Source organism: Spea bombifrons, chromosome 1, assembly GCF_027358695.1.
Source record: "Spea bombifrons isolate aSpeBom1 chromosome 1, aSpeBom1.2.pri, whole genome shotgun sequence".
NCBI lineage: Eukaryota > Metazoa > Chordata > Amphibia > Anura > Pelobatidae > Spea > Spea bombifrons.
The window spans coordinates 149,993,230-150,007,139 of record NC_071087.1 but is presented as its reverse complement, the minus strand read 5'-3'; the positions used below and the strand labels follow the sequence as shown (position 1 = coordinate 150,007,139).

At 37.6% G+C, this 13,910-nt stretch overlaps 1 protein-coding gene across 1 annotated transcript in view; it reads left to right on the top strand.

The window, feature by feature from the left end:
- Positions 1-6,487: 6,487 nt before the first annotated feature.
- The window catches only part of ITGA1 (integrin subunit alpha 1), a 38,241-nt gene continuing 30,818 nt past the window's right edge, over positions 6,488-13,910 (top strand). The window contains exon 1 of the mRNA XM_053448071.1: positions 6,488-6,741. Within this exon, the coding sequence (XP_053304046.1) occupies positions 6,702-6,741 (40 nt within the window). The 5' untranslated portion in view covers positions 6,488-6,701. The remainder of the gene's footprint in view (positions 6,742-13,910) is intronic.

The following is a 13,910-nucleotide window of genomic DNA, read 5'->3' as shown; positions in this document are numbered from 1 at the left end:
ACTACCCAGTCACTCCAATGTGCACCAGGAAGCTTAGCAGATCTTTATAAAGTCTCTGGACAATCTCCTCAATATGCACACTTAGATTTTACATGGTAAACCCATGCATTATCTGCCTTTAATATTAATTAAATGAACACGCATCTAATATAGATTTGTTGATTTCGCAGCTCAGTGGGCCAGTCATGTCTGATTTTCCGACCTGGCCCATGATCAGGGCCGGACTGGCCCACCGGGATACCGGGAAATTTGCAGGCAGACCGACAATCAAAGTTCAAAACAGCCACTGAGCGGCTGCGAGTGGGATTAAAAGTCTTAAAAGGCCGCACGACGGCCGCTTTCAATCTCGACGACTGTCAAGAGTTCCTTGTGACAGGGAGAGGATTGTCACTTCGGAGTAGAGCAGGAAAAAAAAACACATAAATTCAATATAAAAGATGCGGAGGGAGCAGATCTCCTGTAATCCTTTGTTAGCAAGGGGTCTGGAAATATTTTGTCACCTTTGAGGCCAGGCCAATCTAGATATAATTAGGTGGCAACCTTCAAAACAAGTGCCCAGAATACCCTCTTCCAGATTTGTGTGGGTTCCTACACCCATACAACTTGGCTTTTAAGAGTCATATCACACTAGCACCTACTTGGAGTATTTACGTACGCTGAATAAGAGTGTGCGAGGAAAGCAGCCATTCTTTTCATGTAAAGCTTCTGCAGTTAGCTGTGAAAATAATTTTAAAAAATTACCAAAAAAATGTTTCCAAGTCAATCAGGCGTCACCAACAGTAAATGTAATCTTATGCATATGGACAAAACATTTATTTTTATTTAGGGTTGGTGGGAATTTCACACTTGCATGTAACATACTAGCACCTAATTTAACATCTGACCACAAACCTAAAAAGTATTTACATGATACCTTTTTACACCGGTATCAATAGAAATACAGTATAAATGTTTACCGAAAGCTCAGTAGGTATCTGGGAGGGAATCCATTTGTATATCGGATAATGAACCCAGCTGTGTAAGACAAAGCAGGAAGTAAAGATCATAGTCGCTGGAAGACGCCCCGTGTGCTTAAACATAGTACTGACACAATTTCAAATACCCCCCACTGGGCCCAGATAGCCCTCCACCCAGTCTGTTCTTGGCGCACAAAAAGCTCTTGATACAACGGTTGATCTCCAACCATATAGTATTGCATTACTATTATACTAGTATTCCATATAGTATTGCATTACTATTATACTAGTATTCCATATAGTATTGCATTACTATTATACTAGTATTCCATATAGTATGGCATTACTATTACACTAATATTCCATATAGTATGGCATTACTATTACACTAGTATTCCATATAGTATGGCATTACTATTACACTAGTATTCCATATAGTATGGCATTACTATTACACTAGTATTCCATATAGTATTGCATTACTATTACACTAGTATTCCATATAGTATGGCATTACTATTACACTAGTATTCCATATAGTATGGCATTACTATTACACTAATATTCCATATAGTATGGCATTACTATTACACTAGTATTCCATATTGTATTGCATTACTATTACACTAGTATTCCATATAGTATGGCATTACTATTACACTAATATTCCATATAGTATGGCATTACTATTGCACTAGTATTCCATATAGTATGGCATTATTATTACACTAGTATAGCATTACTATTACACTAGTATTCCATATAGTATGGCATTATTATTACACTAGTATTCCATATAGTATGGCATTACTATTACATTAGTATTCCATATAGTATGGCATTACTATTACACTAGTGTTCCATATAGTATTGCATTACTATTACACTAGTATTCCATATAGTATGGCATTACTATTACACTAGTATTCCATATAGTATGGCATTATTATTACACTAGTATTCCATATAGTATGGCATTATTATTACACTAGTATTCCATATAGTATGGCATTATTATTACACTAGTATTCCATATAGTATGGCATTACTATTACACTAGTATTCCATATAGTATGGCATTATTATTACACTAGTATTCCATATAGTATGGCATTATTATTACACTAGTATTCCATATAGTATGGCATTACTATTACACTAGTATTGCATTACTATTACACTAGTATTCCATATAGTATTGCATTACTATTACACTAGTATTTCATATAGTATTGCATTACTATTACACTAGTATTCCATATAGTATGGCGTTACTATTACACTAGTATTGCATTACTATTACACTAGTATTCCATGTAGTATTGCATTACTATTACACTAGTATTCCATATAGTTATGGCCCTTTCCTCTTTCAGAGAAAATAGAAGACTATTTGCCACGACAGATAAAGAAATGTATTCACTAACCCAGTCGTTTTGAATTCCTGCTACGTGCCTTCGTTATACGCTATAACGGGCATAACGTGGCAAATTGCTTGTGAAAGGGCTGGTCTTATGTAAAGTTACATTTATTTGGTTGTCTTGATAAAACAAGTTAAAATAGCCTTATGCAGCAGAAATTACCAGTAATTACTGTTAAAATGAAAAAAAAAAATAGGACCATAGCCAATGAAGTTGGTTTTTTTTCACTTCATATGTTTTTCCCAAAAAAAGACAGGGCGGATTTAGGCCTTTGAATGATTCGTCAAGTCAACTCTGTGAAAAAGTGACCTGAATTATTACCAGCTGTGAGAAAGCCAGCTGCAGGCCAGCATTTCCCACACATGGAGTGGGAACGTTATCCCCCTGTAGTGGGATATAAAACCGTGGACAGTTATCCGTGGGAAAGTTCTACCTAACTGAGCTTTACTCGCGTGTCTTTCTCAATGTGTATTACTTCTTTCCAATGTCTCCAACAATCTCGCGCTTTTGCTGACTAGCCATGTTGCAAAATTGACAAAATGTATTACATGATGTTTTATTAATAGAGAGCCGGCAGGCTGTAGCTCTGTTATAATAGGAAAAAGTGAAAATTAACAAAAACATTAAAACTGGCAGCAGACAAAATTGACAGTAACATTAACATATGTAAATACATACTCGTACAGAAGGAGAAGAGGGTCCGGCTATAACAAAACGTCTATTATTATGGTTAACATTAAAAATGGAATCCTAATTTGTATATAACTCTCTTGCGCAACACCGCTGTTGCCTAATATTTTCCTATCTTTAAGTTTTTAGAACAGATTTTGCATTGCTGTATAATGAGATTATTGTTAAAAATTGATAAGACATTTGGGGGCCGAGCCCCTGTTTTTTCATTCCTACCTAAGATATTACTATTTACCATATTAACATATCATTTTAAATGCCAACTTAATGGACTAGTATATCTCAATCGTAGAACCCTGCAGTCCATTCAATGCAATGATCATGTTGTATTGACCATAACATTTCTTTAAAGGGATGCTCTTGCCATCATATGTTCTTTATTGCGTTGGATAGCACGGTGGTCCTTTACATTTTTTTGTGTGGCCCCCCATGGAAATGCATGGAGGGGTCCTGCAGAATCTCTCCATATGCATGTGCCTCTTTCACCACCACCTCCTGGTCCATGGGCAACTGCAGAAACCACCCCAACCGATTTCAGCAGCCAATCAGAAAACACAAAAACAGGAACACGGCAAGGATGTTGTGCTTTAGCTGTAACTGCAGCTTCTCCTAAAGCTAATTAGTTTCAAAGGTTGATGAATACATATGAAAGTATTCTTTGCATTCTTTGTTGGTAAGGCTGACTGCCACACTTGGCTGCCCCTTTTAAACCTCATATATTTGAATTGCTTCATCTAGACATTTTACTAATATTTGGCAAACAGCAGAAAAAAGTTACTTATCAGCCTGGGAAAAGTTGCTACTAATAGATCCAATCTTATAGAATTTGTTTAGTGGAAATTTCCAGCCTTGCATGCCGTAAATTACTATTTTACAGCACTCTATTCTCACTAAGTTCTCGTAATTTTAGTTTGTGGAAAATTACTTTTTTAACCAACGCTAATGCTAACTTTGATAAATAGCTAGTGACAGCAGAAAATAATCAATTGGCCCATCTAATTTACCCTTTTAATGATCCAGGATATTAGATAGGTCCCGAGTTTTCTTGAATTGCTTTACTTTGCCGGAGAGTACTACTTCCACTGGAAGCTTGTTCCAGGTATCTACTACCGTTTCTGAAAGAGTGGAAAAGTCATTGAAATTATTACAGATATCTAAAAAAGAACATTACTTAAAACTAAAATTAGCCATATTGTTTGGCTAATTCTGCGTCTATGTGGTCTGGCCTAAATTTCTTGTATACGTTCCTCTAACTTTACACAGTAATGTATTAGAGAACTAGTATTTCTAAATAAAGAATTTCCACTTAATTTTAACATTTGCATCTGAAATTCTTTGTGTTACCATAACCCAAAGCAGATACATTTATGTCTCAAAAATATTTTAGGTGTGAGCAAAAATCTCCATGATCCTTGTTGGTATTTATGTTAATTTTCCGAATCCTCCAATGTTTTTCAAACTTCCAGGAGTAAAGCTAGTGTCTTAAGATTTTCCGTGACTCACGGGGCTAAACATTTACACTTACATGACACTCCAGTAATTAATGCGATATTGTAACGCGATATTGTAACTATACGGATATATTTAACTACGTGGGGCCGTCTTTCTTTTAGTTTCCATTGCAAACCACGATGCTCTTTTATTATTTTGTCACCACAATATCTTGCTTCTTGTCTCATATACTATATTCAGTAATGTAAGAAAAATTAAGTTTACAATGTAGAATTTTCTTTTTACATCAAATTTAAGTCTGATGATTGCAATTTGTAAAAATGCATAAAAATACCTTATTATTATTATTATTATTATTATCTTTTATTTATATAGTGCCGACAATTTACACAGTGCTTCTTACAATAAACACAAACAATGGACACAGGGTACAGGGTATGGCAAAAAGTAGAACTGACAGTTTAAGTCAGACCTATACATTAGGTAAAGAAGGCCTGGCTTGCAAGCTTACAATCTAGAAGATGCTCACTATTGATCATTTTAGTCTGTGAGTTCTTTAAATTATTATCATTATTCCCAAATGAAAACACTTACCTGAAGTAGAAGCTGCAGCCCTGCAGCTACCCTTCTCTTCTGTGGTCTGATGGGATCGCTTTCTGCAAATGTGCATGAGGGTCTAAACCCCCTGCCCTCAGCATTCACCTAGACAACTCTGGAGCTGACTGGCAGTTAGTGAATCATGTGCATGGAGCCAATAAATGCCTAATCCCCCAATGCATTGGCAAGGAGGACATCACTCAAATTTATCATATGGCTAAAGGTCTCTGGTTTTTGAAAATCATATTTTAGCTATTGATTTCCATACCTGGACTATCTGAAAGCAGCCAGACATCCAGATTTGAAATAGCTGATGGTACCTCTAGCCATCCTTCCCTATTTCCACCTGTATTAAACATGCTTGAACCCATATTTTGCCAGGTTTCACCCAGTTGCTACCTATGTCCCTCCATTATTTTGAATGTAACTTGAATAATGAATGTAACTTCTACTATATTGTCATGGCTTCAGTACCATGGCTTGTTAGATAGCTCCTGCAAAATCAAGGCATTACCAAAATATCTGGAAATCATCCCAACAGGTAATGCTGAAGATCTTGTGCAGTAGAAGTTCCCATGCTGTTCATCCTGCAACATAAAAAGGATGTAATACTATTCTCATTTGAGAACTATGAGTTATTGTTGTAGAAGATCTACTCATCTACTAGGTGTCTACCCTCTCTTAACATATCTTCATAAGTAGGAGATCATTCCTGCTTTCACTTCCTACCCACCAGGACCTCATGTTAGACCACATATTACTATTATACAATACTAAGACTTGTTGGTTGGGCCAAGTTTTAGCCATCAACAATACTTTAACAAGTGGTTATATAGTCCTAATAACAAAATCTATTCTTCACGTACTATGTTAGTACTATGTTATACATTGTGATTGCCAGAAGTCTTGCTCTTGTCATTTTAACTGCAATATCCCTGGGTAAGTTAGGTACTCAACATAGCTGTATAATTCATTGCATGAAGTGCGGTTGTCCTCTTCAGTTTATACTTTGCTGCTGATCTACTGTAAACAGAATGGTCTGCAGAGGCTGACTTTATTTGTACATGTTGGTTCTTGCTATTTAATGTCAAATTTTAGGAAGGTTAATGAACTTGATTGTTTTTTAAGAGGGGGCAGTCTGCAGAAAAGTCTATTTCAGCTGCAAACAGGAAATTCTTTGTGGGTTTATTCTTATGTCTATGATCCACAGACAATATTTGATCTGCACTGGCCACATTAAGTAGCTGTAGTTCACACTTCAGTGTACAACACCGAGTATAAGACACTTAGAGGAATCCAGGAAATTGCTAAAAAGGAAACCAAACATCATATCAGTGCTTCCTTGGAGACATCACAGATACAACATACTTTCTGAACTGCTACTAGTCCTTGGAGAGTCATAACAGATATGATCCCTGATCATACCCTTCTTTGGAAGCAGTAACTGATCTGAACACTTTCCAGGATTAAATTATCCTTGCACAGGAGGATCTTAAACCTTCAAGAACAGTTTTCTCAGGGTCTCTAACTTGCACTGATCTCTTGCAGCTTCCAGTGTAGAAGGATCATTCAAAAGAGTTCTACAATGTGCTACAATGTAGCAGGATACTTGTGTCTATTTACAGGTAAGACCATCCATTATGTTCTGCTTAGAAAAGATAATGCAACATTATATTTATCAAATGTTGTTTGTTTTGCATTGTTAGTCTAATATTAAATGCATTTGTATAAGACATGCAATAGCCTTTAATATATTTTGAAAGCTTATGATAATGAATGATTTTATTGTGTTCTATTTATGAGTTTATGTGTTTGTTGAGTTTCTTTTTGTTTATATTTATATTATATATGCATATTTATATTATATATTATATAAATATATATATATTATTTCTAGTTGTACATTTTGATATAAGGTGGTATATATAACTGAGCACAGTTTATAGCATTATCTAATTTTCTTAATTCAGAGAAGGATGAAGAGCAAACAAATTAAATGTAATGCTCCACAAATAAAAAACAATTTGCTTAACATTAAATAGGCTAATAACGGTCACAATCGTGTACATTTTAATATATATTATATGTAAAATTGCTATAGCTAAGCATTTATTTTATTAAAGTTTTTTGTTATAAAAATAAAGGAGGTCCTTTTCATTTTTATTTTTTTTTTACAATTAATAGCCTTTACAGTGCTTATTAAGTTTCAGTTTCAAAACACTACAAGCTTTGATCCAATTCTGTGTTCTGAGTGGTTTCTTGATGCCTTTTCTTATCTGAATCTGTAAGAAACACATTCCAAGATTGGATCCTGCTGATTTGCAGACAATAGAATGCTTAGATCTTCAGTTTATGTACACTGATTGATTTTCAAATACATTCGGGTTTATTCACTGAAGTGGAAGTTAACAGGTGAGTTGTAGTTTCACATCCCTGTATTAACTCTCCATTATAAAAAGCCATCCTTGCATAACTTTTCTGCAAGCATTGCTGAGCTGGCCCTGCATACTGCATAGTGCAGGCAGGGAGGTGACTGAAGAAATCTCACTGATTTAATTATGGTTTGTAGGGGGGCCATTCAAACTATTATTGGAACAGAAACTCATTTGAGTATAAGAAGAAGTCAGTGAGATGTCCCTCTATTACCAACTCCATCAATTTGGCGAATAAACTAAGACTATAGAGCAGGGGCGTACCTAGAGTATTTGGCACCCGGGGCGGATCCTGTATGTGGCACCCCCCCACACACACACACACTTTAAAACTACCTGGCCGAAACTGAATATGAGCCCCCCCCACACACCATAAAAAAATATAACACTTTTATTTAAAGTAAGTAACACACCAAAATAGGACAAAACAATTAAATAACAATATATATATATATATATAATTGTTAACAGCAATCACATTCCTATCATGCCCAGGCATACCCAGATTCCAGGAGGCACTCGCAGACTTGGCATGATAGGAGTATGATTGCCCTATCTACCCCTTCTCGCTCCCTTCTGCCCTATCTACCCCTCCTAACTATCTACCCTCTCCCTCTTTGAAGTTCACTTACCTTTCAGGAGTCCTGCGGTGGGGGTGCAAGGCCTCTGTCTCCCAGCTCTGCCACTGTATGGAACAGTATAGAGTGATGGGAGTTATGATGTACTTTAGAGCATAATTATATAATGAAAAATACATTGGAAATGGTACAGCATAACACCCATCACTCTCACACACTTACCAATCCACACGCATACCAATCCACAAACACATACCAATCCACACACATACCAATCCACACACATACCAATCCACACACATACCAATCCACACACATACCAATCCACACACACATACCAATTCACACACATACACCAATCCACAAACACATACCAATCCACACACATACCAATCCACACACATACTAATCCACACACATACTAATCCACACACATACACCAATCCACACACATACACCAATCCACACGCATACCAATCCACACGCATACCAATCCACAAACACATACCAATCCACACACATACACCAATTCACACACATACACCAATCCACAAACACATACCAATCCACACACATACCAATCCACACACATACCAATCCACACACATACCAATCCACACACATACACCAATCCACACACATACACCAATCCACACACATACTAATCCACACACATACTAATCCACACACATACCAATCCACACACATACCAATCCACACATACCAATCCACACATACCAATCCACACACACATACCAATCCACACATATACTAATCCACACATACACCAATCCACACACATACACCAAGCCACACACATACCAATCCACATATACCAATCCACACATATACTAATCCACACATACCAATCCACACACATACACCAATCCACACATATACAGCAATCCACACACATACCAATCCACACACACATACCAATCCACACATACACCAATCCACTCTCACTGTATGCTTTCCTACCTTTCCTCTTTTCTCCTTACAGCTCTTTTTCCTGCTCTTCGCTCCTCTTCTTCTTCAGTTCTTCTGTCTTCTTCCGGGTCAGAGGGCACGGACAGCGGTGGGCGCGGCTTCAGTGTTGTGCGCCGGGATCTGACAACAAACCCCGGCGCACAACAGCTGTTGCCGCGCAGATCGCAAGGGAGCGGTATCGGAGGTCTTTAACAGACCTCCGGCTCCCTTGAGTGATTTTAAGCCGGGTTCAAGGGAAATCCTTGAACCGGCTTAAAATCACTCAAGGGAGCCGGTGGTCTGTTAAAGACCTCCGATACCGCTCCCTTGCGAGTCTGCTCCTCCAGCGGCGGACATTACTGTCCGTCTCTGGAGGGGTGCCGGGTGCCGGCAAGTTGGCACCCCCTGATGAGCGGCACCCGGTGCGGACCGCCCCCCCCCGCCCCCCGCTAGGTACGCTACTGCTATAGAGCCCTGTCTCTGGACCCCTGTGTGACCACATTACCAATCATGGAGAGAGGACTCCACTATGTACCACATTAACTTTATGTTAAAAAGTAAAAAATAATAAAGGTTAAAAATATCTATAAAGAAGGTGCCAAACACTTCATATCACTCCTACTACAAATAAAATATATGCTTTATTGCATTATCTGTTTACCTTTACGTCAGAAATAATTACTCCTAAGTTCCTCTCTGTCATTGTTACTGACAGAACAGCACCCCCAATGGTAGATTCTGCTTTGGGAATTTTATGTCCCAAATGCATTATTTTGCATTTATCAACATTAAACTGCAGCTGCCACATTCTTCTGATTTACTTAAATCATTTGCCATTTGAGTTGGTCCACCCAGAATGTCTACCATGTTATTGTTTTTATATGTAATCCATACATCCAAACATTTTCCAATGGGTAAACACGGAGACTTGCGGTTAGTGATGAGGCAATAATAAGATGTTTTCTTTGACTTTTACAACACACCTGCCTTTAGTGTGCGACCGCACTCTGTAAAAGTGTGGCATGTAGCTACATGCAGGGCCGGCACCACCTATAGGCAAAGTAGGCGCCCGCCTAGGGCTCATGGTCACTTCATGGGAGGGAGGCAGCCGCCCAGGCAGTGCAGGCTGCAGCCGCGGCTCGCGGTCACTATGGGGAGGAGTGGGAGCGAGCCAGCACAGTGGGTGTGGCAAAAGGGGGGGTTGTGGGTGTTTTGCCTAGGGTGGCAAATATCCTTGCACCAGCCCTGGCTATATGGTTGTCATTTTTCAACTATTGCAGGACCTGACCTGCACCAGAGCGGCAGTATTTGGCCCAGATGGCCAGTGCGAGTCTGGTGCAAGTCATATGCTTTCTGCAAAAAATTCACAATAGATTTACGTGCGATAGAAGTCTTGGTATTATCTGGCAGAGGTTTATTCGCTCAGTAAGGAAATTGGTTTGATTACCATTGGGTTAACAAAAAAAGCTACACAATAATATATTGCCTGCAACAGTCTAGAAATACAATTTAAAGATGTATACCGTATTTATTTTAATTTGCCTTACAAATTACCTTAAATCTTAAATCTTAAATGGTAAAAGTGCATCGCTTTTAAAAGCATTTTCAAAATGCAGAAAGTTAAAGCTAATCTTGGATTTAAATTGAAGAATACACTTGAATTCTTGGTCTGTATTTTAAACATGCACATCCTGTCAGTTGGTTTGAGGTGAAAAGTTAAGAAGTTCGGAGTGTTTCATGTCAAATTCTTTAAATGACATCATGTTAAGCTGTTTCAGTGCATTACAGGAAATCTGCTTCACTAAGAAACAACAGGAAAATTATTTTAGAGCCTAGTCAGTCTTGATTTTCTCAAAGATTGGGCAAGAAATATTTGAATATTATAAATTTAATATAATTTTGCCATTTTTTTTTTATCAGTGCTCAATTTCAATTCATAAGCCAGGATCTGCTGTACGTATACAAGCGATTAATATAGAGCGTGCGAAGAAAGCAAAATGAAGGCCGTGCATATTTTAAGATTATTTTAATTGTTTAAAACATTTTTTTAAAAAAACTTGTGGCCAACAGTCCCCAAATTAACAAGGCCCATGGCAGCCGAGCCTAGTCCAGACTGCTGACTGTCCAAAAGTGTGAGTAATTAAAAGGATTGCCTAAGTCTTTGTATGTCAGGGCCACGCAAGCATCGCTCACGCCGCTTCTCAACAAACATGACTGGAGGCTTGGCATGCCAGCAGCAATATGGTAGCGGAGGGGTGCGCGCTTGGCACCCTTGCTGTCCTGTACCCCCAATTGGTTAACCTCCCCAATGGTGGCTTCCAAGCCTCCAGCCCCTACACTTACCAGGAAAAAAGTAAGCGGTCCTTAGTTTCTTTTGCCCGCTCGTCCTTATTTTTACCTTTTTTGCCCTGTTTGTGAACACGCTTTTTGAATTCCATTTTGAACCAGTGGGTGGTTAAATGTGCTTCCTGGGTTCTCTTCTGGACTCGGTGGTTTTCCTGACCTGGATGGGTTCCTGTGCATGTATCATCTGCTATAAAGATCTAAGCATTTAAAGTGGGCGTACTGTCTTTTCAAAAACACTGAAAACATATTCCCGTATTTAGCTGTTTCACCTTAATGCATGGACACAGAATCTGATGCAAATAAGAGTCCTTTGGCCCATCACACCTGCCTGTGACTTAGCTTGAAATGGTTTCTCTGAGCTCATATAAAGATGACACTACTGAGTTTTCCAGACCGACAGGATTTAGACTTGAAGGATTCGTGAAAGAAGTACTTTTAAATTTTGAACCTGACCGAATGGAGAAAAAAAGAAAAGAAATGTGAAATCTCCTTGCTTTAGTTAAACTTGCGTGTCGATGGATTAAATTGTGATACATAAAGTATTTTGGAGAGAATGGCCAGACTTTTAAGATCTTGGTGCCCACAACTACTTTTTTCATATGTCCATGGATATTAGATGAGTCAGAATCCACTTATTTGCAAAGTGAAGTTTTTGTTGCCCCCAAATGAACATTGGGCTTATTCTTCTAGAAATAAAATGACTTTTGTAGCATGTCTTGTTCGCAAAGACTGTGAGAACTCTTTAACCTTAATAACAAAGACTTTATTTGCCAAATACATTCCAGTACATTCTGGTGAAATGTATTCTCAAATTGTTAAAATAGGGACATATTATTATGTCATTTTATCTGTTTTCTATATTTTCCAGTTTGTTTAGACTATCAGTCTAGTTAAATATGCTGAACATGAAATAAATAGTTATCTCTTAATATGTTCCCTACAAATGTTTCTTGTTAAAGATTCCTGGCTAATATTTTTATGACACAAATATCTGTATTAATGTATTCTTTATCTATGTTGATTTTAAATAAGTGGAAAGTATTGCGATGTATGATATTACATTATTACTGTGTATTTAAACTTATCTTTGTAAAGGAAAGATAGAGGGGGTGGGGTATCCTGTTTTTGGAGAGTTAGAACAGTTTTTCCAAGCTCACTGAGGACATGAATTAAATCCAGTAACATAAATATGCATTGCCCTATATGGATTGTCATCATTTAGAAACCAGCAGATTTTATTCTGCCTGTAGACCACTGAAGATGTAGGTGGTTCTGAAATCTAATTAAATTTGGGATGTTATTGGTAAAAAAAATCGTATTTTCCCATGTTAGCCCACTGTCGATGGGGTTCCATTGTGTATGCAGGCTTTCTGAAGTGGCTACTTCTCAATAATATACTAGTTCTGAACGTCAGCAAGCTAGTAATATGTTAACAAACACATTGGACATGGCTGGTGGATAATTAGCAGCTAGGTTTGCCCCCTTTCCTTAAAATAAATCAGAGATGTTTCTGATTAGTATGATGGTGAAAAAAACTAAGGGGACTTCTGCATAGGAAATAAGGTAGTACTACAACTGAGCAATGGACACCTGAAATACGCCACGTAAAATGTCCTTACCACATATTATTGGACACAGGACATAGACTCTGTCCTGTATTTTTTTACTGGATGCTATAAGCTAACAGCGATGGCATTAGGGCCTGTATCAAAATGTCTACTTGTGCTTCAGGAAGCTTTGAGGCCTAACTAATTGATGGAACGCCCTTGTCTAAATGAATGTGACATATATGGGACACATAATTTACATTTTGATCCAATCCACATGGCTAGCGTTTAATGTTCTAAGTATAAAAATTAGAAGAATATTAGAAGTAGATTTATGTGTCATTCATATCACGTCTTAAGGCTAGAACTAATCTACCTCTGGTGAAGTAGTAATGATACTCATGCGAGTCTCTAATACTCTTTTCTCACCGATAAATATATGATACAATCTGTCCCTTTATATCACAGCTAATTTACAGATTCCATCGCATGTTAATGATGACTATTAGCATGGTGACTAGAGACAGCTGATTCACAAACATAACCAGATCCGTCAGACAGCTCTCTTAACATCTCTTACATAAGTGTTTGTTCTAATAAATTCTGACTAATCTTCAATGAAGAAAAAAATGAATGACACTTTCTAAAATTGACATTTTTTTATATACTATTAATAAAGTTAACGTCTCTTTTTGGTTGAGTTAGAGAAGGTAGGTTTTGTGTCTAATTGTAAAAATTACACTCACTGTGTTGTAAAACAGATGTTTCTTCCCTTCTTGTTTTTGGCGGGGGAAGATAGCTCACGCAAAGAATTCTTAGCTTCCTACATGATATTGTCATAGTTTGGTCTTGGCTTATATTCTCACGTAAAACCCCCTTAACTACAAGGCAGAAAAATGTGGATAGCTAGGGCACGCAGGCT